Consider the following 27728-nt stretch of genomic DNA (forward strand, 5'->3'; position numbering starts at 1 on the left):
ACTACTATTACGGATTGCTCACCGTCGATAATTGCTTCCGCGTACTTCTCCCAGTCAATGTGTTTCGTTGGGGCCTGGTGTTCACGACATTTCTGTAGGATTTGCCTTATGTTGAAGATCTGGTCCGTTGTCGATCGGCCGTGAATGAAACTTGGGCTTGATAACCTTCCACGGAATCAATCGATTTAGGTGACAGACGACGACGGAAGATGATCTGGGATAGCACTTCATAGGCGGCAATCAAAATGGTGATCGCTCTGAAGTTCTCACGTTCCAAATGGAAGCTTTTGTTGTGAATAGGGCAGATCACCCGTACCTTCCACTCCTTCCGGTAGCTGTTCGGTTTCCCAGCTCCTGGCTATCAAACAGTGCAGACAGATGGCTAACTTTTCTGGGCCCATCTTGATGAGCTTTGCCACGATACTATTCTCCCTTCAGCGTGGGAGTTGGATCATTTCATTCCTTTGCTGCACTGTCGTAATCGCTTCCTCCTTTGCCGTGGTCTCCAGTGCTTAAGTTCTCAACGTCATTCAGATGCTCATCGAAGTGCTGTTTCCGCCTTTCAATCACCTCACGTCCGTCCGTCAAACGGCTCCGGTCGTTATCCCTGCATATTTTGGCTCGCGACACGAAACCGTTGCGGAATGCGTTGAGCTTCTCGTAGAACTTCCGTGTTTCTTGGGTGCAGCTCTATTTCTTAGCACTCCGCTTCTTCTAGGGGGCGCTTTTCCTTCCGTAAGGAGCGGGATTGCCGTTTGTGTGAGGCATTCATTACTTCTAAAGCACTACGTTGCTAAATCCGTGGACCGTCAGTGGATTCAGTGGTCAGTGGTGAGAATGGGGAATCTCCCAATGAAGTGATGAGATCGAGAAAGAGTCGACGCCTTTCGTTTCGGTTTGTTATCTCTGAAATACACTCTAGTTTACAGAAGCCCTTTCCTCATCAGCTTATGACCGTACGGAGATTTGGCATCTGATCTTCCTAAAATGTTGCGCGTACCCCAGCTACTTCCATGTAAAGGAAGGAATATGAGTTGCTGGGTAAAATATTAAGAATAACTCAATGGGCTATACTAACCAACCAACTAATCAACCACTCCCATTGATGTACCACGGGCGAATTTACATAACTCTTGACCAATAATTACACATAATATTCTGATAATTATTTTTCTACTCTGTTTTCTTCTATTCAGGGCTGCAGATATCAGGTGCAATCACATTTGCAATAGAAGAGGTGAACGACATTTACTTCAGCCGGCATGGTCACAAGCTCCAGTTCGAAGTGGCGGAAACGTTCGGCGAAGAGGTAACTAGTATAAGGAAAACAGCTGATCTCTGGACAAAAGATGTGATAGGCTATATAGGGCCACAGGAAACTTGTATTCACGAGGGCAGAATGGCGGCTGCCTTCAACTTACCCATGATTTCCTATGTAAGTAAGTATAATTTTTGTTTTACGTTTTCAACTTATCCTTTCCGCAACAGTCCTTGTAGTCCGTGTTAGAAGCCGTAATCTCATCTTCGTGATGATTATCCCCTGTTACAGTTTTGTACCCACAACGAAACGTCAAATAAAAAGCATTTTCCTACGTTTGCCAGAACCAGGCCACCCGATTTGCAGATATCAAAGTCGGTTGTATCGCTTCTGATTGCTTACAACTGGACTCAGGTGAGGATTGAAACGCTAATCCTTCGGCATCCACGTCGTTCAGTGGACTGGACAGTATACCAGAAGGAGAAGCATCGCGTGACTCGGTGCTAATTTAATCAGCTCTTCGTATCCCATTCATTAGGTTACGTTCTTCTACCGGACATCGGAAAATGCCGAGTATGATGCGGTAGCGGAAACACTCAAAACAACGCTGAAGACCAACGGCGTTCGAATCAGGTCGACACGCACCTGGAGTACAATATATCATCATGGGTATTCACCGAATCCTTTCGACCGTCTGGTGGAGGAAACGTACGTGGATACTAGAAGTGAGTGAATGGTTTAAGGAGTGGAAATCGTTTTCAGTTGCAAGAAAAGTCCGGCATATTGAATGTTTGTAATCTTCAATTCATAGGTTCAGCGTTCTAAATGATCAGAAATGTAAATAAGCGAAATCTTTGGTATCTTTTTAAATTATTTTAGTTTTCAATTGAGAGATATAAATAATTACCAAAACTTAAATCCTAAAATAGATTGTTGATTTAAAATGAATGGAAAAAAAATCAAAACCATAATTTTTAGAATATACCTAATTGTGTTGACCATAGAAAATTCAAAAGAAAAAAAAACTTCAATATTCTACATCGCAAACTATATTGTTTCATCAAAACTCTGGCAAATTCACTGATTTTTTGAAACAGCTTGATCGATAATTTACCAAAAATTACAGAATTTCTTAAGAATCTTTAAAATTTCGATAAAATATGCAGTTTAGCGGAAGTTTTTCTTTGACCGCAATAATGTACCGAAGTAAAAATCTAATTATATCACCCATTCGGCCAGAAATAAATAAATCAGATTTGCATACATGAACCTGACACCACTTTTCCGTCTGCGGTTGAGCGAAACCCACTTGACGGTTGACGTCTATTGATAGATTGTTTTCCATCGGTGCTGCTGCCAGACCACCCGGCCGAGGGCGCAGACTGTAACGAGAAGTTTGCAAATAGCACGCGTGCCTAACGGTGGTAGCGTTAATTTTCGCCAACTGCCGGACTCATCATCATTAATCATGCCATTGGCACATTTCGCTAACGCTGGTTGCTGTTTTATTTCGCGCGCTGATCTTGTGTTTTCCCCCAACCCTCGTTTACAGTCTACTTGGTGCTGGGTCACCACGACGAACACCTCGGCCTGTTGGTTAGCCTGAGGCGCAAAGGGTTATTGACCGCCGGCGAGTACTTTGTCGTGGGAGTCGACCTTGAACAATATGATGCCGCCTTGCCAAAGAAGTATATGCACGGACTGCTGCAGACTGCACCGGACCAGGACGCTGTGCCGGCCCTACAACACTACCTCGGAGTCGTTCCGTCGGCTCCTGTCAAGTTTGAAGAATTCGCTGTAAAGGTAAGCCTCTGACAGGGTAATTAAACGTTTTGGATTGGTGGAAAACGGCATGTGGGTGCATTTGTTCAAGCTGGATTTCGACGATAGGAAAAGACAGAATGCACTTATAGATATTTCAAACAAGTCAGTCGGATGAATGCAAATAAGCAACACATTGCCCATATTTTCCGTGCTCTGTGGTAAACATCGGCTGTGGAGGGATTTGATGGAAAGCATTACTGAGTATTTTTTTTCGTGTTGACCCAAAAATTGAAAGGATTGAATAAAGTGGAAAATAATGTGGCTGCACGTGATGGATTGCTTTAATAATATTATTTATGGCATGCATTCAAACGTATTGCAAGGGTAGGGAGATATTTTCCCCAAACAATGAATTATAATTCCATTAAACAGTCGTTCACCAAAATAAATATTCAAGGAATTCATTGAATCGTTCTTTGAACTTAACGTTCGGTTGATACCTCGTCAGCAGCTCATTGTTGTTTGTTTCATGTTGTATTGCTACCAGTTTGTATGTGTACCATCTGGGTCCACCACAATAACCTGTGCGTAATGTGAGTGTCCGTTTTTCTTGTAACGGACGCTACCAAGTATGTAAAACAATTGACATATTTTAAATCTAAACAAAAAAAGAAATGTGTATTTTTGGCAGTTTAGTTCTCAGGGAGGTTTAAACCCAAGTAACACACTTGCCACAGAAGAGTCACGGTGGCACCGGTTTTTGTTGTGCAGAAGTCGCTGTGACTAACTTCTAACAAATAAACAATTAGGGGTATTAGGGGCATAATGGACACCCTAAGCAAATGAGTATGTTAGGCCTGTATAACAGACAAAAACTTAACATATTATCAGTTGGCTTACAACTTTAACTTGTTTCCTACTTATTTCAATCATTTACAGCTGGTAGAATGTCATTATTGTGAAGAAATAATGATTTGAAAACCGTGTGTTTTTTGGGGCTGGCAGGAAAGGTACGGGGCGAAATGGACACCCATCGGGGCATAATGGACACTCCTGTATATTTTATGCTGTATCTTTGAGAATATCGACCAGTTAAGTAATTTGTCAACGGAGATCAATACCACAGATATAATACTCCATCTTAGACGAGTTTACATAACATCAAAGTTAATTAAATGAATTCTAGGCCATAATAATCGGATTGAATTTTTTCAAACTCTCTAAAACGCCTAACAGTATGCAACGCGCGTACATCCATTCATAATTGCCAGTGTTCATTTCGCCCCGAACAGACTACAACATTGAAATTGCTATTTTCAGTGTGTTCTGATTAAAAATATAATACTTCATCCATTGCTAAATTTACGTATACATGTAGATAAGCTAACAATTCACTTGTTTGTATGGTGGACACACACAATCACTCGTAATACCTTATTTGCTGCTGCTTCGAAATTATAAGAAATCCACCATATGCAAAACATATTTCAATTTCAATGATATTTTGATTATTTTGAAGGAATATAAATGGTACTTTTGATAAATAGAACAATGACTTGTTCCTTTACACTTATGCATTGAAAGTTTTACATAAAAGTCAACGGTTTCGGCAAAAACAGGGGTGTCCATTTCGCCCCGGGTGTCCATTATGCCCCTAATCCCCCTACTTGCATAAAGTAAGTCACAGTGACTTCTGCGCAATTACACCGTCTTCGACCTTGCGGCCTCTATAGACTGAACAATATTAACATTTGACAACGGACAACACAGTGGAGAATTTTTCGTTTGACGAAAATTTTTCACCGACTGGAGCGGGAATCGAACCCACACTCCGGGGCTTACAAGACACCTAAACGACTGACGCCGCTAACCGCTCGGCCACGAAGCCCACAAGATGGTCTCTAATCTTTCCCAATCAAGCTGAATTATACCACTAAGTCTCAGGAAATTTGTTCGAGAAAACTCCCTCATGACGAATACATAAGGTAACAAACGTAACAAACGTAGCGCCAACATAACGTACGACGATCATCTCTTAATCGGCGAGATCTGGCTGCGTATTGCTAGGATCCATCGACAGGAGGAGAAAATCGGGCGCTAGCTCAACACATGCCGAACGCTGCGGTGAAGAGGTCCTTCGTGGGGGTGCTGGGGAACCGCGTTGTGGATATACCGGAAAATGGAAACGACAAGATCAATGGAGCGCCTACAAGAACGCCACCGAAAGAACAAATTGGGTGAGCTACACATCCAGAGAAAGCAGTGGATCACAGAAGACAACTGGTGAACCATAGAGGGACAAATGAACGCCAAAGTTGCGATAGAGCGAGTGAAAATACGAGGATCCAAAGCCGTATCTCATCAGCGCTATTCGTTTCTCGAGAAGTAAGTGAAACGCTCATGTAGACGGGGAAAAAGAGTGTGTGTGGACTTCTCCAGACGATGAAGACGAGAAAGCCACAAATACCGGCGACATTCTTCTCCTCTACGATGTCTCACGTCGCCTTGGAGTTCGAGTACTTTGGAAACCTTTTTCAAGTGTTGGCCATGCTACCTACAACTCAGTATGATCCGCCAAGGGTTCGACGTATCACTCGTGTCAACAACGAAGCTCCATCATTGCAGGGGATAGAAATAGCCATCTGTAGCATTAAATCGAACAGAGTCCCGGGGGACGATCGCATATCAACCAAGATGTATCAATTAGTCTGAAGCATATGGCAAACCACGACATTTCCGGTATCCCAAAACGGTGATCTGATTGTATGCGATAATTGGCAGGGTATCATGTTACTGTGTATCGTTCTGAAAGCCCTTTGTGAAGTGATCTCTTACCGGATACAGGGGAAGATTTACGCAACTCTTCAATGGCGTCAACCAGCGTTCTGTGCCAGACGGTCCTGTGTGTACCATATTGTCACACTCCGAATCATTTTGGAGCAAATCAATGAATTCCAAGAGTCTCTCTACCTGGTGTTCATTGATTACGAAAAAGCTTTCGACCGTCTTAATCACGAAAATATGTGGTGATGGTACAAGGGTTTCCCTGAGAAAATCATCGGCCTCATTGAAGCACAGTACGAGGTATTTTCGTGCAGAGTATTGCACAACGGTGTCTTTTCCGATCTCATCAGGGTCGTTGCTGGAGTGAGGCAAGGATGTATAATATCACCGCTGCTGTTCCTCATCGGATATAGGGGCAAAACATCGAAAGATAAAACGTCGAATGCCAAAAGATCGAATGCCAAAACGTCTAAAGGGACAAAACGTCGAAAGGACGAAACGTCGAAAATGAGTAATATAAGTTGATTGTTAAGGAAAGGAAACCCATTGTTTCACTTGTAACTGCCGACTAGCTCAGAGACTCCCTGAAATAACATCTCAAGGTCGGCATTCTTCTTGACCAGTTCCTAGTGGGTTGCAATGTTGTATATAAAACAACTCACATCACGTTACTTTTACATTTATTATTCCTGAACCAGTGAAGAGAATTGTCAGACAAAAGAGGCACAAAACAAGCAACAAAGAAGACGCGGCGATTACTCTTTATCCCAACTGGTAACAGATAATGACATGATCTCGAAAATTTTTGTTGCAGACAAAACGGAACCTGAATTTGTTGCGTACTTTTCAATTCGTGAATAATCAATTATTACCAACCCAAAATCGAACTTTTTTGATGATACATCTTCAGCAGCGTTGCAGTCTTTACCGACTCGAAGTTACCGCTCGAAAATCTCAATGCAAGCCTTAAAAATCTGTAAACTCGTGGAGTACGATCTTTGTCATATTCTGTTCAAGTTGGGACAAACCTATGTCGCATTGGGTAGAATGTCGCAACAAATTCAGGTTGCGACATTGTCGTTATTGTTGCGCGATGGTTGAATTTTGATTCACTGTCCTGAAGTTTTCCGGTCTCTTCTTTTCCCTACACTTTACCATATTCCTAATCTCTACTCTAACATGTCTTTTTCCTTTCCTTAATTCTTTGGGGCCCCTTCTGCTACTACTTTCCGCAAGCTTTCACCATTACACCTTCAGGGCGGCGGAAGCGATTAGCGGGCCCATTGTTCCTTCAAGGGCGTCTAGTTTGGTTTAAGGCGAAACTTGCCGATACTTTCTAACGTCAAGGGGAGAGGGGGTGCCTTCATCATTAAGAACCGAAGTTCTGCTCAAAATACAGGGGTTCTGCTGTCCATCTCCGCACTTTATCCGGTATTCAAAGGACATGGAAATAGTCTAACAAAAACTAAGTATCCACACAATACTCTTTACTCAACCTTTTCAATTGGTGCTTTCAACAAGAGAAGTATCATGGAGAGCCAAATGAGTGACTGGTCTTCATCGCTCGAGTAGTGACCCGAGGTAACGAGGCCATGTTCGTGTTTGTGGATCTACCGTATCGCCACCAGTACTGAAAAATTCATTTCGTCATATCTAAATCCAATCACCTACAGCAGGGGTTCTCAAACTTTTCCAGCTTGCGACCCACATTTGATTGTTGAAGAATTTGGCACGGTAAGGCTGGGTATGCTGCGCAATTCAGATCCCATTGTGATCCACTAGCCTCTGCCCAGCAACTCCTATCCCTACCTCCACGCGGTATCGGCCGGAAACTATGAGCAACCTTAGGGAAGATCGGGTAACCAACCCCGGTGGGACCTTTGGTCGTAGGCTGACAGGGAAGGGGGGGTTTGCTTCGGCAAACCTGAGCGTCTGTTCTCCAGGAGGAGCGGCTCACAACAGCGTCTGATCCCCATGTTAGGGGCGGCTGACCTACGTCCGAGTGCCAGGGAAGGACTCTAAGCTCAACTGTGCACTATGGTCCTCCGGAAAGTAGGGGGTTGGTGTCAGGCCCTACGAGCCAGCCGTAAAAACCCATTGTAACGGAAAATCAGCAACAGAATAATACGAACCGAGACCAACGGCAACGACCCCAGCGAACAAAAAGGACTTGCGATTGGAAACTCGGTACGTGGAACTGCCGATCTCTCAACTTCATTGGGAGCACCCGCATACTCGCCGATCTACTGAAGGACCGTGGGTTCGGCATCTCTCAACTTCATTGGGAGCACCCGCATACTCGCCGATCTACTGAAGGACCGCGGGTTCGGCATCGTAGCGCTGCAGGAGGTGTGTTGGACAGGATCCATGGTGCGAACGTTTAGAGGTAATCATACCATCTACCAGAGCTGCGGCAATATAGCCATATAGCCGAGGCGGTAAACGCACGGGTATTCAGCATGACCATGCTGAGGGTGACGGGTTCGATTCCCGGTCGGTCCAGGATCTTTTCGTAAAGGAAATTTCCTTGACTTCCTTGGGCATAGAGTATCTTCGTGCCTGCCACACGATATACACATGCAAAATGGTCATTGGCAGAGGAAGCTCTCAGTTAATAACTGTGGAAGTGCTCATAGAACACTAAGCTGAGAAGCAGACTTTGTCCCAGTGAGGACGTTACGCCAATAAGAAGAAGAAGAAGCTGCGGCAACACACGCGAGCTGGGAACAGCTTTCATCGTGATGGGTGATATGCAGAGGCGCGTGATCGGTTGGTGGCCGATCGACGAAAGAATGTGCAGGTTGAGGATCAAGGGCCGATTCTTCAACTTCAGCATAATAAACGTGCACAGCCCACACTCCGGAAGTACTGATGATGACAAGGACGCATTTTACGCGCAGCTCGAACGCGAGTACGACCGCTGCCCAAGCCACGACGTCAAGATCATCATAGGAGATTTGAACGCTCAGGTAGGCCAGGAGGAGGAATTCAGACCGACGATTGATAAGTTTAGCGCCCACCAGCAAACGAACGAAAACGGCCTACGACTCATTGATTTCGCCGCCTCCAAAAATATGGCCATACGTAGCACCTTTTTCCAACACAGCCTCCCTTATCGTTACACCTGGAGATCACCACAGCAGACGGAATCTCAAATCGACCACGTTCTGATTGACGGACGGCACTTCTCCGACATTATCGACGTCAGGACCTATCGTGGCGCCAACATCGACTCCGACCACTATCTGGTGATGGTCAAACTGCGCTCGAAACTCTCCGTCATCAACAATGTACGGTACCGGCGACCGCCACGGTACAACCTAGAGCGACTGAAGCAACCGGATGTCGCCTCAGCATACGCGCAGAATCTCGAAGCCGCGTTGCCAGACGAGGGCGAGCTCGATGAGGCCCCTCTAGAGGACTGCTGGAGTACAGTGAAAGCAGCCATCAACGACGCAGCCGAGAGCACCATCGGGTACGTGGAACGGAATCGACGAAACGAATGGTTCGACGAAGAGTGCAGAACGGTTTTGGGGGAGAAGAACGCAGCGAGGGCGGTAATGCTGCAGCAAGGGACTCGACAGAACGTGGAACGCTACAAACAGAAGCGGAAACAGCAGACCCGCCTCTTTCGGGAGAAAAAGCGCCGCCTGGAAGAAGCGGAGTGTGAAGAAATGGAACTGCTGTGCCGTTCCCAAGAAACACGGAAGTTCTATCAGAAACTCAACGCATCCCGCAACGGCTTCGTGCCGCGAGCCGAAATATGCAGGGATAAAGACGGAGGCCTCTTGACGGACGGACGTGAGGTGATCGAAAGGTGGAAGCAGCACTTCGATCAGCACCTGAACGGCGTGGAGAACGTAGGCACGGGAGCCCACGGCAACGGAAGGAACGACGACGCCAGTGCAGCGGAGGACGGAAATGAACCAACTCCCACGCTGAGGGAAGTTAGGGATGCCATTCACCAGCTCAAAACCAACAAAGCAGCTGGTAAGGATGGTATCGCAGCTGAACTCATCAAGATGGGCCCAGAAAAGTTGGCCACCTGTCTGCATCGGCTGATAGTCAGGATCTGGGAAACCGAACAGCTACCGGAGGAGTGGAAGGAAGGGGTAATCTGCCCCATTCACAAGAAAGGCGACCATTTGGAATGTGAGAACTTCAGGGCGATCACTATTTTGAATGCTGCCTACAAAGTGCTATCCCAGATCATCTTCCGTCGTCTGTCACCTAAAACAAATGAGTTCGTGGGAAGTTATCAAGCCGGCTTCATCGACGGCCGGTCGACAACGGACCAGATCTTTACCGTACGGCAAATCCTCCAGAAATGCCGTGAATACCAGGTCCCAACGCACCACCTGTTCATCGACTTCAAAGCGGCATACGATAGTATCGACCGCGCAGAGCTATGGAGAATCATGGACGAAAACGGCTTTCCTGGGAAGCTGACTAGACTGATTAAAGCAACGATGGACGGTGTGCAAAACTGCGTAAGGGTTTCGGGTGAACTATCCAGTTCATTCGTATCTCGCCGGGGACTGCGACAAGGTGACGGACTCTCATGTCTACTCTTCAACATCGCGCTGGAAGGTGTGATGCGACGAGCCGGGCTCAACAGCCGGGGAACGATTTTCACAAAATCCGGTCAATTTGTGTGTTTTGCGGACGACATGGACATTATCGCTAGAACATTTGGAACGGTGGCAGAACTGTACACCCGCCTGAAACGCGAAGCAGCAAAGGTCGGACTGGTGGTGAATGCCTCAAAAACAAAGTACATGCTGGTAGGCGGAACCGAACACGACCGGATCCGTCTGGGTAGTAATGTTACGATAGACGGGGATACTTTCGAGGTGGTGGAGGAATTCGTCTGCCTCGGATCCTTACTGACGGCTGACAACAACGTGAGCCGTGAAATTCGGAGGCGCATCATCAGCGGAAGTCGGGCCTACTACGGGCTCCAGAAGAAACTGCGGTCGAAAAAGATTCACCCACGCACCAAATGCACCATGTACAAAACGTTAATAAGACCGGTAATCCTCTACGGGCACGAGACATGGACCATGCTCGAGGAGGACCTACAAGCACTCGGAGTTTTCGAGCGACGCGTGCTAAGAACGATCTTCGGCGGTGTGCAGGAGAACGGTGTGTGGCGGAGAAGGATGAACCACGAGCTCGCTGCACTTTACGGCGAACCCAGCATCCAGAAGGTGGCCAAAGCCGGAAGGATACGGTGGGCAGGGCATGTTGCAAGAATGCCGGACAACAACCCTGCAAAGCTGGTGTTTGCAACTGATCCGGTTGGCACAAGAAGGCGTGGAGCGCAGAGAGCACGATGGGCGGACCAGGTGGAGCGTGACTTGGCGAGCATTGGGCGTGACCGAGGATGGAGAGCGGCAGCCACAAACCGAGTATTGTGGCGTACTATTGTTGATTATGTCTTGTCTTAATGATGTGGAACAAATAAATGTATGTATGTATGGTAAAGAATTTGGCGACCCATCACGTACGTCATTTTAGAAAATTTGGGCTGACTTTTTTAATAAATACAATTTGTCGCTTTCACAGACTTTGCTAAACTTAAGAAACGTAGCACTCATTTTTACGAATTTATAAATTTATTTTATACATACAGTTTTTTTTCGATTTTTGGAGAAGTCACAGTAAGGCTGAGGCGCCCAAGAGCAAACTCTGTCCTTAGAAATTAAGATTAGTTTGCAAGTTTCCAATGCAAACTTAATCAGTTTGTTTCCATGAAACACTACAGAACGATTTCAGGAATTCTATCGTACTTTCATAAATAAAGATAACATAAAATTTATACATAGTCAGACATATAGTGTAAGTTTAATGACAAACGTCTTGAAATCCCGCTTCAACAGTGCGTGGGAACTTCAGACGCACAAATCTCAAAAAGCAAGCTTCAAACAACAGTGCATTTTATTATTCTGCTCTAGCTCACTTGTAATAAGCTTAAAATAAGAACATCAGGTGCGCTGGTTTTGTTTACAAAGAGATTTGTGCGCTCGAAATCGTGAGTAGGTGCCAAAGTCGGCCATTGTGGCAGCCATTTTGGGATTATAACAAGTTTGTCCTTAATGCTTCTGCAGAACTTCAAAAATTTGCATTTAAATTAAAGGAAATCATCAATCAATCATCATCATAGATGTTAAAAATGCTAGTTACGGCTTTATGTACGGAAAGTGGGTTAACATGAAATATAATTTTTAGAATTATAGTACTGTTAGACGGCTATACGAGTTCTCTAAAAATGTTTAATCAATTTTGAAGCAGATTCGTACACTTCTTATTTTACTTCTATTTTATTGAAATCAATTTTCAGCTGTTCAGATATCTGTAACATTTCAGATTTTCGAAATTCAGCGGAACTTCACGGAAGTTAAGCTTTAATTGTTCGGTAAAACATACAATTCGGTGGAGATCATCAAAGTTCGGTTGTTTCTTGTCGAAATTTGGTAATTTTGTGCTTATTTTAAGTATTTCAAAAAAGTTCTTAAATGTAACTGAGAATGCGAACTGCAAGAAACAAATTGAATTTATTTTTTTTTCTCAAACACATAGAAAACTAAAATTTTACAAGATTTTTTAAATTTCTGATCAAAAACGCATAGTTTTAGAATCGATTTTAGAACGAAGATAGTAATTTAATTTTCCAATATTCTCCAAAATAAGATTTATAATACAACACTGAGAAACCTAACTTTATGAAATAACTGTAGAGATTCTTCAAGTGAGTATTCGAAAAGTAGAACATGACAAACAATATCATTAGACATAAATTAATCAAGGCATTTATTACAATATCGTCCAAGCTTTCGCGACCCACCAAAAATCGGCCCGTGACCCACCAGTGGGTCGCGACCCATAGTTTGAGAAACGCTGACCTACAGCTTATTTTAGAAGCTGAACCTGAGAATATGGTATATGAAAAACTTGCACGGCTAGACCAGTTCTGCAAGAAAGTCACGGAAAAACGATATTTTACGAATATTTAAGGTGATTGTCACGGACTGCCTTCGATTTGGATGTATGGTGAATATATTTTGGCACAGTATGATAGACTATCCTACTTTTGCCTGATAATTAACTGACGGACAAAATTGCACAACGCATACTAGCACTACCTGCACGTTTTTTTTTACAAAATACGATTTAAATTCACACATAATTTCAAAAACACTCCACACTTAGTCCGGGGAGCGGTCGCGTCGTTTACTAAATACACGCACCATGAAAAAAGCACGCTTGTGGTTCACAGTGAGGGCGGGGCGCAGTGTCGCTGAGGGTGGCCGCAGACGCGACTGCCTGATGGTTAACTGCGAATATTTACACACTTTTCGACCTTTTGTCATTTCGACGTTTTGTCCTTTCAACCTTTTGTTTTCCGACGTTTTGTCACCCATCCTGGTGCGATTGATCGTGAACCAAATCGTGGGTTGCTGCTGGAGCACCTAAATGACTTCGACCTGGCTGGTGACGTTGCTCTCCTAGCTCAACGGCGCTCTGATATTCAGAGCAAGCTCGATGATCTTGCCAATCGCTCCTCAGCGGCAGGTCTTACCATCAACGTCAACATGATCAAATCGTTGGATGTAAACACGGTCAACCCTTCCAGCTTCACAATGGCTAGGTAACCAGTTAATAATGTCGAAAACTTCCAATATCTTGGTAGCCAAATGGCGGCCGATGGCGGCACCAAGATCGATATAGGTGCACGGATCAAGATGGCGAAGGCTGCCTTTGCGAGTTTAAGAAATGCATGGGAAAACAATTAGATTAGTCAACGCGCCAAAATCCTTATTTTCAACTTGAACGTGAAATACTTATGTGCTGCTGCTGCAGTACGCCAGTAAAACTTGGTGTGTATCAGTGGAGAACGCTCAACGGCTGCAGGTCTTCACCAATAGTAGCCTGCGGTGTATAATACGTACATGGTAGCCTTACAATTGGAACTCCAACGTGGTGCTCCATCGTCGATGTCATGCAAAATCCGATAGCGACAGAAATTCGGGAGCGGAAGTGGAGCCAGGTCGGCTATACTCTACGCAGGAGCAGGAACGAAATCTGCAAGCAAGCGTTGTAAAGCGAATGTAGTTGAATGTAGGACTTGGACATTCGTTACACCTGGAAATCACTACAGCAGACGGGAGAGCGCAGTAGGCCGTAGTTTGGGGACGTGTTTTGTTTTGCTCGTCGCTTTTTTTTCGCGTTCGCCAATTTTTTGTGATTCTGCTGGCCGGTGCTGGCTGGTTTGGCCGGTGCTACGCCATCCGGATAGCTTCCGCGTGTGAAAGAGTGCTTGTCATTTGTGAATAGTGAGAAATGGATTGATTGATTTTGAAGAAATATAATAATTTTCAAATGAATCGTCCAAACCCGGGGGGGGGGGGGGGGGTGGGTGGTGGAAGGTGGGGTTGGTGTTTAAAAATTGTGTGTGTGTTTGAATGCCGCTGCTAAAGAAGTTCGGATTTGGAAACGGTGCTGAAATTTGTTTCGAGAGTGTGGGAATGTGCCGTCTATTTCGCGTTTCCACGTAGAACGGTCAATGGCGCTACGCCTTCCAGAAGTTTTTCATAGTAAAGTTGTTGTAAAGGCGCTACGACTGCAGTTTTCTGTCGTGTTTTTTTACGTAGGTATGTGGCTATGAAAGTACCGCCATGCCATCAGTGATTCGCGAGGGATAACAAAATCATCCCGTGTGGCTTAACATTCATATTTTTGTGGGAGCTAAAGCGACGTGCGTTCAAATGATGACTGACTGCAAGCACAACGGTGGCGAGACGAGGAGGAAGCCTGACTGCACAACGAAGACGTTCCCATGGTGATGGAAGCGCTACCTAGGATCAAGCTTGCTATTTGATGAAAACATTCGCGAAATGATGCGATTTGTTTCGACAACGAATACGTTTTCACCCATCCTCGCTTTATTCAATCAACCTCCCATACGAGTAGCACACAAACGGAGTCAACACTGATCAGCATAGTTGACTCTTCCTTTTCGCCGTTGAGCCGTTGCGTTCTAGCCAAGCATCTCTTTTCATCGCTTTCGATGCTTTTCGACAGCTTATCGCGAAGCATCGTTGGCTGGAAGCTTTATTAGTATGGTATCGGTACATGCGAATGTTGCTTCTGTGTGCGTGTCGAGCGTTCATGCCGTAGCTTCGCAAACCAACCTATTCGGTATGGTTCGGCTGTTTGGGCGAGCGTGTGACGGCCCAGTCAGATGTGTGCAAAATCGTTTGTGATTTACATCATGTTCGTTTTGCCACCTCTTTGCTGCTGGTCATCGCTGATCAGTGCACAGTTCAATCGCACGCGATAAATATACAGTTGATGAGTTGTGATGAGCACTAGTGAGGTGATCATTTGCATCATTGCCTAGGATTGGATGGATTCCGGTGAGAATGTTCTGATTACTTTTACTATAACAAAATGAACTAAATACGCGCCAGTTTCAAAGATTTCCTTTGAATCAGGAAGTATGTTTGCATTATCATTGTCCAAATGACAACGGTAATGTACACATGCGGGGCTTATTGTAAGTGAAAGTGACTTCTGAATGGACGTGTCTCTCCAGCCATTCTGAAATGGGTCTCTGAATCTGCAATAGAGCTATCACCTTCTAACTCCCGGACTAAAGCTTTTTGCAATATGTAGTATCAAAATGATATTGCAGAAAACTTTCTTCCATAATACCACTGCCGGACAGTGGGAGTTAGTTGGATCACACACACACACACACACACACACCTGGAAATCACTACAGCAGACGGAATCAAAGGTCGACAACGTTCTGCTCTAACGGACTCGGAAACTTGGATATCAGCGAACGGCAACTCATAATGGACATCCTCTAATCGGATTGGAATTTTGGAAAGGGTGCAACAGCCACACATCATTTCATCGTCGTGCTCATCATTCTACCTAGGACAGGGAAGAAAAGTGGGTTCGATATAGTAGAATAAGAACTTAAAATAGAATACATTTAGGTGCTGTATAAAGTTTAAGTGCAGCTGTCAATTGAAATCGTTCTCGTAGTGCTCTAGTGGACAAAAGAGATGTAGAATCGGAATAAAAACAGCAATGTACAATACCGTCAATCGCCACGATACAAATTAGAGCGACTGAAGCAACCAAAACTCGCCGTAACATACGCACAGAATCTTGAAGAAGCGTTGCCAAATGGGGGCGAGCTTGATCTGTCCCCAAGTCTGCCCTCCTCTAGTGGATTGGAGCAGAGGTTCCCAAACTTTTTGCTATCGCGGCGCCCTTTGACATTTCTAAAAATGTCGCGGCGCACCAATGTTTTTAACAAAGTTTTTTTTTAAATTTTAGGCAACTTTCACTTTACAGTGTGCAAGACAAAATCGTGAAACACTTCTCTAATATCATGTTTTCAGAATTCAATATTTGGAAAACTAACTTTTTTTTTAAATAAATTTCTCAAAGATAGTTTAAATATTTGTAAGATTTCAAAAATCATGTTAATTTCATCACAGAAGTTTAAAAAATAAGAAGAAACTCAGATGTAGAGGTAAAACAAGCTGCTGAATTTCAACAATTCAGCCAAAAATTCTAAAGCGTTTGCAATAGTTAAAGAATTTTTATTGAATGAAAATGACTACACAGAACTCGACCAAAGCTTCAACTTTTTGCGGAAATTGCAAAGCAACACTTTTATTTATTTTGGAGAATTTCGGCAAACTGGGACACATGAAAAGATTGTAAAGACCTGCCAGGTGGGCTTTGATTGAATTTATTTTTATAAATTTTAACTTAACTCTTTGGGCCTGGATTGGCCATATATAACCCCATTGATGAAACCGAGCATAACAAACTTATTCAAGTTCAACGATGTTGCGACAGTACTGATGAAACAGTCCAGTTCAAAAAGGTCAAAGTTAGCTCTTTACACTACCAGATCGGCGTTAATCTGTTCCGAAGACCTTGTAATTATTCTAAAAAAAACCCAAATTAATCCACCTAGTGGTGATAGTGCCTTTCTCGTCGAACATGTTCTCACAATCTTTCCGACAACGTAAGTCAAAGTGTTTCTGAATCCGAATATTTTTATAGAAAAGCAAGCATTTTATCAACGACATCTTTGAATTGACTTAAAACTTATTGATTGCACATAGTCCGACGTTATGTGCAGGGCTGAAAAATATCAGACTTCTCAGTTGACTGCTTGAGCACTTTGTTGAGCACCTTCACTAACACTGGAGGCTGATCAATATCAAGACGATACTAACAAGCTAAGCTATAACTCTTCACACAATCACAGATCACAAAATTTTTTTCTGGACATTTGGGCTATATCTTATTGACCGTTGAAAACAAGAGCGATAGGTAGTGAGTATAGTGCGACGTCTGTTTGTATGTGGGTTTAATTTGTAAGATTTTGTTCTATTTCATTGCTAACGTTCATCAGGTTACCTAAAAAAACACGATTTGATTTATCTCATGCATGGGTGGGTATAGATCACTTTTACATTTGACCACTTCCAGTGGGACACCCAGAACTGGTTTCGGGACACTACCGGTTGTCTAAAATATGGTCTGAGGCTATGTTCTTACGAATCGATCATCGTGTATTCAAAAAAGCTGCTATTTGATGTACTGTCAAACACTTGTTTGTGCATTTCGCCAGTTCCGGCAAGACACTCGAAAGTGGTTCCGGTACACTAGCGGTAGTCTTAAAGTGGCCTGAGACTTTTCTTGCTGACCGTTCTGAGCGTCATCAAAAAAGCCAATATTTAATGCGCGGTGTGTATGCGTTTGGTTCCGTTCTACATTTGACCACTTCCGGCGGAGCATCTGAAACCGGTTTCGGCACAATATTGGTTTTCCAAAGTGTGGTCTATGATTGTTTCTTTTGTTAACCGTTCATCAGGTTACCAAAACAGCTATTTATGGGGTTGGTTCTCCTTTACATTTGATCACTGCCGATGGGGCACCCTTAAACGGTGAGGAATACTACCGGTTGTTCCAAATATGGCCGGAAACATTTTTTTTTGCCAATCAAGATACCTAAAAATCCGCGATTTGATTTGTCGCATGGGTTTGGTTCACTTTTTTGTTTGACCATTTCCGGCGGGACACCCGGAACCGGTTCCGGATCACTACCGGTTCAGATACATATGGTCTGAGAATATTTTCCTGCTGACTGTTCATCAGGATATCGAAAAAGCCACTATTTGATATGTCGCATGTAAGGGTTTGGTTAAGTTTTAAACTTGGCCACCTCTGGCGGGACATCTGGAACCGGTTCCGGAACACTACTGGTTCCGATATGTTATGAGAATGCTTTCCTGCATACTGTTCATCAGGTTATCGAAAAAGCCGCGGTTTGATATGTCGCATGCATGGTGTAGTGTGATGAATCGGCAAAGTTAAATAAACGTCCACGCGGATGTTTATATCATAACAATCAAACAGGCTATGCACTTTGTGTGGCCTGCTTAATCGTGCAACTAAGCACAACAGAATAAACCATACGCCACCGAGCGTTGGTCGGTTGCCACGAAAAGCAAATTGAATAAATCATTCTGTTTCCGAGCCCAACAGCTAACGGGTGTACACTTTACTCTGAAGTTTTGAGGTTATGGCTTTCAGTCTTGGAAGAAAACTCAAAAACGGATTGTTAAGTCTTCATCCGACGTTTCGGTCACTATATTGTGCCTTTCTCAAGGATTCTGTGGACAATGATTTCTCTTATGTTGTGTTTATGATTTTTATGTGTATGTTACTTACTAACTATGCTCCGTTCTCTCGTAACATAGGCCCACAGCATAGGCCAAATTTGTCCCAGACGAACGTATCGCTGCAACAAGAATCATGAGTATCAGGCGAACATGCTGTGTAGGCGAACTGTTTATCGTCCGGTTTACTTACTCTGCCGCCTGCGGCGGTGGTTCGGTAGAGGGGAATTCCGAAAACGATCCGGGTCGCAGAACTACGATGCAGTTGCCTGTTTGGCGCCACTTTTACTCTGATTGTATTGATTCTTGTTGTAACGATTCGTCTGTCTGTAGGACAGCCTCGCTTCGTGTATTGTTTCTCAGTGTGTGCAGTACGCCGGCATACGTATTGCTGAGGTTGTCTGTATCTGTGCGCTTGTTGACCGTGTTGTGTGTGTTTACAATATGGCATGTTTCGAGTATGTGTAGGTTCTGTTGCTTAAAACTAGAATCCTTCTGTTGCTTAAAACTAGAGTCCTTCTTCGAGAACCAAGATTCGTTTTACGACCGGCACGTAAGAAACAACTCGAGTAGGACAGACAGGAAGTACCAAGCGATCATCGATCGGTCGCTAGAGGCCACCGCGAACCGGACGCCGAGCCACAACACAAAATCGTTGTTCAATAGCACTGACGTCACTGTTCCAAAAGACGTCGAGCTGCTTCTCAGTATGGGATCGAAATTCGCGTTACCATACACGGATATGAATGAGCTCCCTATCTACCACCTGATAGCGGACGTAGAGAACATCATTCAAACAAACAACGAGGAAGCGATCCAGGAACGCAACAGGTGCGCGGTTGCAAACCAAATCCAGAATTTTCTCCACGCAGAGAGGGGAAAAGGGAGACACGATGCGGTGACCAATTTCTACCGCACCACCATCAGATCAACGAGAGCGTTTCTAAAGCAACACCCCGAACTGGTCATTGCGGAGGCGGACAAGGGGAACAGAACAGTGGTGATGAAACGGGACGAATACGAGAGCAAAATGCAACGCATGATCGACGATGACGAAACGTACTTGAAGCTCAACCGAGATCCAACGGCAGGGTACCAGAAACGTAACAACAATTTCGCCAAGCGCCTGGCGGATTTGAAGCTCATCGATCGTGCCACCGAAAGGAGGATGAAAACCTACAAAGCGACAGCTCCCCGAATATACGGTGCACCAAAAGCACACAAGGAGGGACTACCACTGAGACCGGTGGTACCGTGCATGACGTCACCGTCGTACACACTGTCACAGTTCGTAGGCAAAATCATCCAAAAATCCATCACCGGCAAGTACAATGCGACGGACTCGTACACGTTCTGCGAGTACATTAACAGCGTGCAACTGCCACCGGACTACGTCCTTATTTCCTTGGACGTCGTGTCGTTGTTCACGTGTATCCCCAAGAACCTGGTGATACGTGACGTCATCCACAACTGGGAAAATATCAAGCAACACACCGACATAAACTTAGACTTGTTCCTGGAGATGACCGAGTTCTGCATCGATTGTAGCTACTTCCGGTTCAAGGGACAGTTCTATCGACAAGTTTTCGGCACAGCGATGGGTAATCCGCTATCACCCACCATCGCGGATCTAGTGATGGAGGCATTACTAGACAACGTCGTTGCGAGAATCGATTTCCCGTTCCCCGTGTTGAAGAAGTATGTGGACGACCTGATGCTGGCAGTCCCCAAGGACAAGATCGAGGAGGTGAGGAAAATCTTCAATGAATACAACGAGAAAATCCAGTTCACAGTGGAGGTTGAAGAAAACGGGAAAATTCCCTTTCTCGACCTGCTACTGGTTCGACAACCCGACCAAACGATCAAAACCGAGTGGTACATGAAGCCAATCGCCTCAGGACGGTTTCTGAATTACCACTCGGCGCACAGCATCAAACAGAAGGTAAACGTGGCAAACAATTTCATCCGCCGTGTCCAAACCTTCTCAACCAACGTCGATACAGCCACAACACGTGACATCATCACCACCCAACTCAAACTGAACGATTACCCCACCACGATGATCAACCGCCTCATCGATCGATCGAGAGAACGACAAGTTAACCCTACCAACGAAGACGTCACAGACAGCGAGGAAACGATCTACCGTTCCATGGTACAGGTTGGGCAGTTATCAGGAAACATTCAGAAAATCCTGAAGAAAGACTACCCAAATGTGACCATTAGCTCAAAAAATGCGAAAACCGTCGGTAACATGCTGCCTCCGGTGAAAGACGTCGAGGATAAAAACAGTAGATCGAACGTGATTTATAATATCCCATGCGCAGACTGTCCTGCGTGTTACGTAGGCATGACGACGAACAAGCTGCAAACGAGGATCTCTAGTCACCGCTCCTGTTCCAACCGGCTACAAAGCTTGTGGGACCAGGGCAAGACGACGGAGGACGTGGAGGTTGCACAGCTGCGAGAACGGACGGCGCTACTAGACCACTCGGCAGCCAACCATCATGTCTTCGCATTCGATCGTACACGAATAGTGGATTCTAGTTTTAAGCAACAGAACCTACACATACTCGAAACATGCCATATTGTAAACACACACAACACGGTCAACAAGCGCACAGATACAGACAACCTCAGCAATACGTATGCCGGCGTACTGCACACACTGAGAAACAATACACGAAGCGAGGCTGTCCTACAGACAGACGAATCGTTACAACAAGAATCAATACAATCAGAGTAAAAGTGGCGCCAAACAGGCAACTGCATCGTAGTTCTGCGACCCGGATCGTTTTCGGAATTCCCCTCTACCGAACCACCGCCGCAGGCGGCAGAGTAAGTAAACCGGACGATAAACAGTTCGCCTACACAGCATGTTCGCCTGATACTCATGATTCTTGTTGCAGCGATACGTTCGTCTGGGACAAATTTGGCCTATGCTGTGGGCCTATGTTACGAGAGAACGGAGCATAGTTAGTAAGTAACATACACATAAAAATCATAAACACAACATAAGAGAAATCATCGTCCACAGAATCCTTGAGAAAGGCACAATATAGTGACCGAAACGTCGGATGAAGACTTAACAATCCGTTTTTGAGTTATCTTCCAAGACTGAAAGCCATAACCTCAAAACATAAGATCAACAGTCGATTCCTTAAGAAAGTTTACTCTGAAGAGAACTCCAAATTAGTACATGGCGACCTAAGACAGGTTTTGCCTTCTCCGCAGCAAAAGTGTGAAAGTGATACAGTTCGTTATCGCGGGTGCGTACGTGCTAATAAAACTACTACTAAAGTTGCACAAATCACACACGGAACGGCTGGCAGAAAGAGCCGCTCGACGAGCCGCTGCCCATCCAATCTAACAGTTATAAGGAAGTGTCGAACTTTACTGTACTGTGTGGAGTAGTTGAAATAAATAATAACATTTTTATTGGAAACATTAAGTGCAAATGACTAAGTAACTATACAATGACGGAACACAAGATAAACAGTTTAGTGTTCACATTGTGTTACACACAAATCAGCAGCAGCAGCGATCTCCAACGGAATGCAAACGAACACCAGGAGTTCGATTGTGGAACTTCGAGATGACATAGTGGACATACTCATGTGGAAAATCGAACACTACTAGTGGCAGTGCAGACGAAGAAACAACATAACAAACGGGTCATCCGGCAACATGGAGCCGAACCCAACAAGGGCGCAACATGGAGCGACCCCAACGTAGCTTCGTCGTTGCTGCTGAGACTTGCAGATGATATACTAGCGTGAGTGATGATTTAATTTAATAGTTAAAAATAAATAAGTACCGAAACAATTTAGTTAAAATGGTGTATTCAAGTGGTGTTTGACATTGTAATATTCAAAAATGTGTGACTTACTGAAAGATCTTGTTTGAAAGTAAATTACCAAATCTCATAAATCCTGTACGAGAATTAATTATCCGGAAGCCTAACAGTGACCTCATCCGATTTTAAAAAGAAGAGAGTTAAATGGAAAAAAATGTTGTCAAAAATATAGAACAACTTGCACTTACTTTGAGAAATCTGAGGAAGGCACCAAACAGGAAATTTTTGAGGAAAACACTAGTAGACAAGTTAGTAAAGGCTCGTAATCTTTATGAAGCAAATTTATACCTCTTAGACGAATTCGAATGTTCTAATCAAAAAATCCTCTTAAGAAAATCCAGAGATATTTTTAGTGAAATTAAAATTTTTATCGACGTGCGACTTGATAAGGCCAAACATCTCATACGTTTTAAAACAATTGTAAAACTTATCATTATTGTCGAAAAATTATACCGCAATAACAAGATGACAACTCCGAAGGTGGACCTTAAACTTGGAACCGCAGTGGTCCAAGTTTATGATGGAAGCCAAGAAGGCCTGAGTCCATTTATTGACTCAGTTGGCTTATTCGTAGACACGGTCAAAGCGGAATTTGTAACGGCAACAGCAGCTCAAAAAACAGCCGCAGATGTTACCGTTAAAAAATTCGTGATGACCAGACTAATTGGAAAAGCGAGATCGGCCGTAGGCGAGAACCCGGCAGATCTCGATGAAATATTAAACCACTTAAAAAATAGATGCGGTCTGGCAACGTCTTCAGACGTATATGTTTCGAAATTAGGAGCTTTGAAACAATCTGGTGATGTCAACAAATTCACCACGGAGGTCGAAAATTTGACCTTCCTTTTAGAAAAGGCTTACATCACGGAGCAAATTCCGGTTGATGTGGCGAACAAAATGGCAATAAAGCAAGGAGTGAAGGCTCTTAGTACCGGCGTTCGTAACCCCGATACGAGGCTCATTCTAAAAGCCGGACAATTTGCAACATTGTCCGCAGCAATAGAGAAAACACTGAGCAACGAGGCTACAACAGCAACACCTAATACTAACACGATAATGTTCGCTTCACGCCGCGGACATAACAATCGCGGCAGAAATAATTTCAATATGAATCACTACGGACAACGCCACAACGATTATCGTGGAGGCAGAGGAGGATTCCATAGTGGTCGTGGAAGACGACCCTATGGATCTCCATCTCAGCGTGGAAGAGCATCTCACAGAGGCTTCCACCGCGGAAATATGCAACCACGCATATTTTACGCAGATGTTGGACACATGGTTCCACCTCAACAACAAAACTTGACAAACTCAGGACGCATATGTCCTAACCAACAGCAAATGCAACCACAGTACCAACCACAGGTACAGCAACCGCAACAGCCGCAGCAACATTTTTTAGGCCAACTACACAACTTTTAACCATCAACGCGTCAGCATCGAATTTCATAAAGGCACATGTCGAAATGACAAATTCGGTGTGTACCTTTATGATAGATTCAGGAGCTGACGTATCGGTGTTCAAAGCTAACAAAATTCTGGGAAGTCACCAAATCGATGTAAATAGAAAATGCAGTATCTCCGGAATTTCCGGTGAAAAAATTGAAACACTGGCAACAACAGTTACGGCATTGACATTTTCAAATACCCTCACATTGCATCACGAATTCCATTTAGTAGGAGACGAATTCCCAATATTCACCGATGGAATATTGGGAAGAGACTTTCTATCCTTGTATAAATGCACAATAAACTACGAATATTGGATTTTAAGTTTTAATTTTAACAATGCAGAAGTAAATGTAATGATTGAAGACAATTTCAATGAAGGTATAATAGTTCCGGAAAGATGCGAAGTAATTCGCAGAATTCCGAATGTACAGGTAGCCGAGGATTCTGTAGTGTGTTCACAGGAAATCCAAAATGGAGTTTTCTGTGGGAACACTTTAGTATCACCTAATGCTACATACGTTAAATTTATTAACACAACGAGTAAACCTGTGTTAATCCATAATTTTAAACCAGTAATTAAACCCCTCAATCAGTTTATAATAGCCAGCATCCAAAAAGGGGAAAACGACACAAATAAACGTATTGATAAGATTAAAAATAAAATTAAAATATCTGAAATTCCTTCATTTGTCAGGACCAAATTTGAAAAGGTACTGGAGGAATTTAATGACATATTTGCACTAGATACAGACAACCTCACAACTAACAATTTCTACGAACAAAGCATCAACCTAACCGATAACGTGCCTATGTATACTCCTAACTACAGAAGCATACACGCACAGAACGATGAAATTGAATCACAAGTTAAAAAACTTTTGGAAAACAATATAATCGAAAACTCTGTGTCGGCGTATAACTCACCAATATTATTGGTGCCGAAAAAGTCAAACACATCAGACTTGTAGTGGATTTCAGACAGTTAAACAAAAAGATTCTAGCTGACAGATTTCCATTACCCAGAATAGACACGATTCTAGACCAATTAGGCAGGGCCAAATATTTTAGTACATTGGATTTGATGGCAGGTTTCCATCAAATTCCTTTGAGCCCAGAGTCCCGCAAGTATACAGCGTTCTCTACACCTTCAGGGCACTATGCCTTCACCCGTTTACCATTTGGACTTAATGTGAGTCCAAATAGTTTTCAACGGATGATGACAATTGCTATGGCAGGTTTAACACCTGAGTGCGCGTTCGTGTACATAGACGATATTGTCGTAATAGGATGTTCAGCAGAGCATCACATCAAAAATTTGATAAATGTCTTTAAAAGATTGAGGCATTACAATCTAAAATTAAACCCCGAAAAATGTCAATTCTTCAAAACAGAAGTAACATATTTAGGACACAAAATTACAGATCAGGTAATTCTTCCTGATGACACAAAATTCGAAGTAATCAAAAACTACCCAATACCAACAAACGCGGATGAAACTCGCCGCTTCGTCGCGTTTTGTAACTATTACCGTAAGTTCGTACCGGATTTTGCTAGATTAGCCAAACCGTTAAATGACTTACTTAAAAAAAAATCAACTTTTGAATGGACAGATAACTGTCAATCAGCTTTCGAACAACTCCGTAATCACCTACTCTTACCACCTATATTAAGTTACCCTGACTTTTCGAAGAAATTCTATCTAACCACAGACGCCTCAAACGTAGGCTGTGGTGCAATACTATCACAAGTAATTGATGGACAAGACCTACCAATAGCTTACGCAAGTAAAGCTTTTAACTCGGCAGATTCCAAAAAACCTACGATTATGCAGGAAATGATCGCTATCCATTGGGCTATCGATTATTTCAAGCCATATTTGTATGGACGGAAGTTTATAGTACGAACAGATCACAGACCACTGGTGTTCCTTTTTGGTATGAAAGAGCCAACCAAAAAACTAACACAAATGCGTCTGGATCTCGAAGACTATGACTTTGAAATAGAACATATTAAAGGAACAAATAACGTAGGCGCCGATGCATTATCTAGATTAATGTCATCTGACGACCTAAAAAATAGAACAATACTCATGGTTAACACCAGATCCATGACTAAAAAGAAATCAGCTAAAGCCAAGGATGACGTTTCCACATACACGAAGCCTGATCAACTTCTAGTTAGCGAAGCTGTCATTTTAAAGGAAGCTCGAAATTCTTTTAAATTAACAACAAATCTCAGTAACAATATAATGGAATTCCAAATAAAAAGCGAGAATTATAAAAAGACGCATGCAGCAATACAATTCAATTACAAAAATGAAAGTCAGACACTCGAGTCTGCTCTTTCAAAATTGAATGAAGTTATGACAAATTTAAAGATAAAACAAATCGCCTTATCATTGAGCGATCCATTATTCTCGCAAATCACAGTAGAACAATTTAAATCAATTGCTACAAAAATTATAAATAGTTTTGAAATTTTACTCTTCAAACCTCCAAGACAAATAGAGTCAAAAATGGAAGTCGAAAAAATATTGCATGATTTTCATAATAGCTCAACTGGAGGCCACATAGGACAGCATAGATTGTACCTAAAACTACGAGATCTATTCCAATGGAGAGGAATGAAAGGTTCTATCGCAAAATTCATAAAGGCCTGTGAATTTTGCAGAAAGAACAAAGTCAGTAAAAGAACAAAAGAAGCATCTATTATCACATCTACACCTCAGAAACCATTCGATGTGATCTCTATCGATACGGTCGGACCGTTACCCAAAACAAGCAGGAATAATCGTTACTGTATCACTTTACAATGTGACTTATCGAAATTCGTTATAATAATCCCTATACAGAATAAAGAATCTAATACTATTGCTCGTGCATTAGTAGAAGATTTTATCCTTAAATATGGTAACTTCTTGGAGCTAAGATCTGATAGAGGAACCGAATATTGCAACGAAGTTCTTCAGCAGATCAGCAAAATTTTAAATTTCAAACAAACCTTTTCAGCCGCCTATCATCCAGAGACGATCGGTGCATTGGAGAGAAATCACAGATGCCTAAACGAGTATCTGCGATCATTCTCAAATGAACACCATGACGACTGGGATGATTGGGTTGGTTTCTACACTTTTGTATACAATACAACCCCGCATACAGATTCTAATCTTACACCGTTCGAATTAGTCTATGGAAGGAAACCAAATTTACCGCAAGATCTGATGAACAACAGAACTATAGAACCAGTTTATAATATTGAGCAATACATGAATGAATTGAAATTTAAATTACAAAAAAGTCAAACTATAGCAAGGGAACATATGATCAAAGAGAAAATTCAAAGAACTGCTGACCTAAATATCAATCTAAACCCAATCGACGTCTCATTAGGAGATTTAGTCTACATAACCAAGGAAAACAGGAAAAAATTAGACTCGTTTTATACAGGACCATATAAAGTTATAGAAACTAAAAATAGCAACTGCGTCATAGAAGATCTTGCAAAAACAAAAAAAATAGAAGTTCATAAAAATAGATTAATAAAGATGTAAAAAAAAAAAATAATAAAAAAAAAATAAAAAAAATGGGAAGGCAGCCAACTTATATTATAATTGTTTAAATAATTCCAGTACATCAAATATAAAATAACAGAACATTGTCAAACTATAAATTAATCATATTTTGTCAATTCAATTATAGTCATACGACGAAATTCATTGTAACCAATAATCTAAGCAAGCAACCGAACAACGCTCAAGGTCATGAAAATTCCAAATCCATTTTTTTCCAAATTAATACGAGTGTCTGAATCCTCACGCCACTCTTTTCCAAAAGGAGGAAGGTGTAGTGTGATGAATCGGCAAAGTTAAATAAACGTCCACGTGGATGTTTAT

General features: G+C 43.0%; 2 protein-coding genes and 1 long non-coding RNA gene across 7 annotated transcripts in view; 2 read left to right on the forward strand and 1 right to left on the reverse strand.

Annotated features, from left to right (window-relative positions):
• The window catches only part of LOC109420110 (receptor-type guanylate cyclase Gyc76C), a 166326-nt gene that overhangs the window by 106980 nt on the left and 31618 nt on the right, over positions 1-27728 (forward strand). For 4 of the 5 annotated variants that reach the window (XM_062859737.1, XM_062859735.1, XM_062859736.1 and 1 more), the window contains 4 exons: positions 1197-1435; positions 1550-1672; positions 1797-1983; positions 2811-3061. In XM_062859737.1, the coding sequence (XP_062715721.1) occupies positions 1197-1435; positions 1550-1672; positions 1797-1983; positions 2811-3061 (800 nt within the window). Of the gene's footprint in view, positions 1-1196; positions 1440-1549; positions 1673-1796; positions 1984-2810; positions 3062-27728 lie in introns of those variants that run through there. The other variant, XM_062859739.1, reaches the window with a different exon arrangement.
• Positions 18421-18832, reverse strand: LOC134291676 (uncharacterized). The gene is made up of 3 exons (XR_009999224.1): positions 18722-18832; positions 18581-18650; positions 18421-18522 (listed from the first exon to the last, which is right to left on the reverse strand). It is a non-coding gene; the product is annotated as an uncharacterized LOC134291676 (long non-coding RNA).
• Positions 18665-27281, forward strand: LOC134291673 (uncharacterized). The gene is made up of 3 exons (XM_062859740.1): positions 18665-21366; positions 21438-21507; positions 21566-27281. Exon 1 carries the CDS (start codon positions 18665-18667, stop codon positions 21272-21274), a length of 2610 nt encoding a protein of 869 aa, XP_062715724.1. The 3' UTR covers positions 21275-21366; positions 21438-21507; positions 21566-27281.

Source organism: Aedes albopictus, chromosome 3 (genome assembly GCF_035046485.1).
Source record: "Aedes albopictus strain Foshan chromosome 3, AalbF5, whole genome shotgun sequence".
NCBI classification, from domain to species: domain Eukaryota; kingdom Metazoa; phylum Arthropoda; class Insecta; order Diptera; family Culicidae; genus Aedes; species Aedes albopictus.

Excerpts from the sequence above, each read along its gene's own strand:
- LOC134291673 (XM_062859740.1), top strand. The coding sequence starts at position 18,665 with ATGAGTATCAGGCGAACATGCTGTGTAGGCGAACTGTTTATCGTCCGG.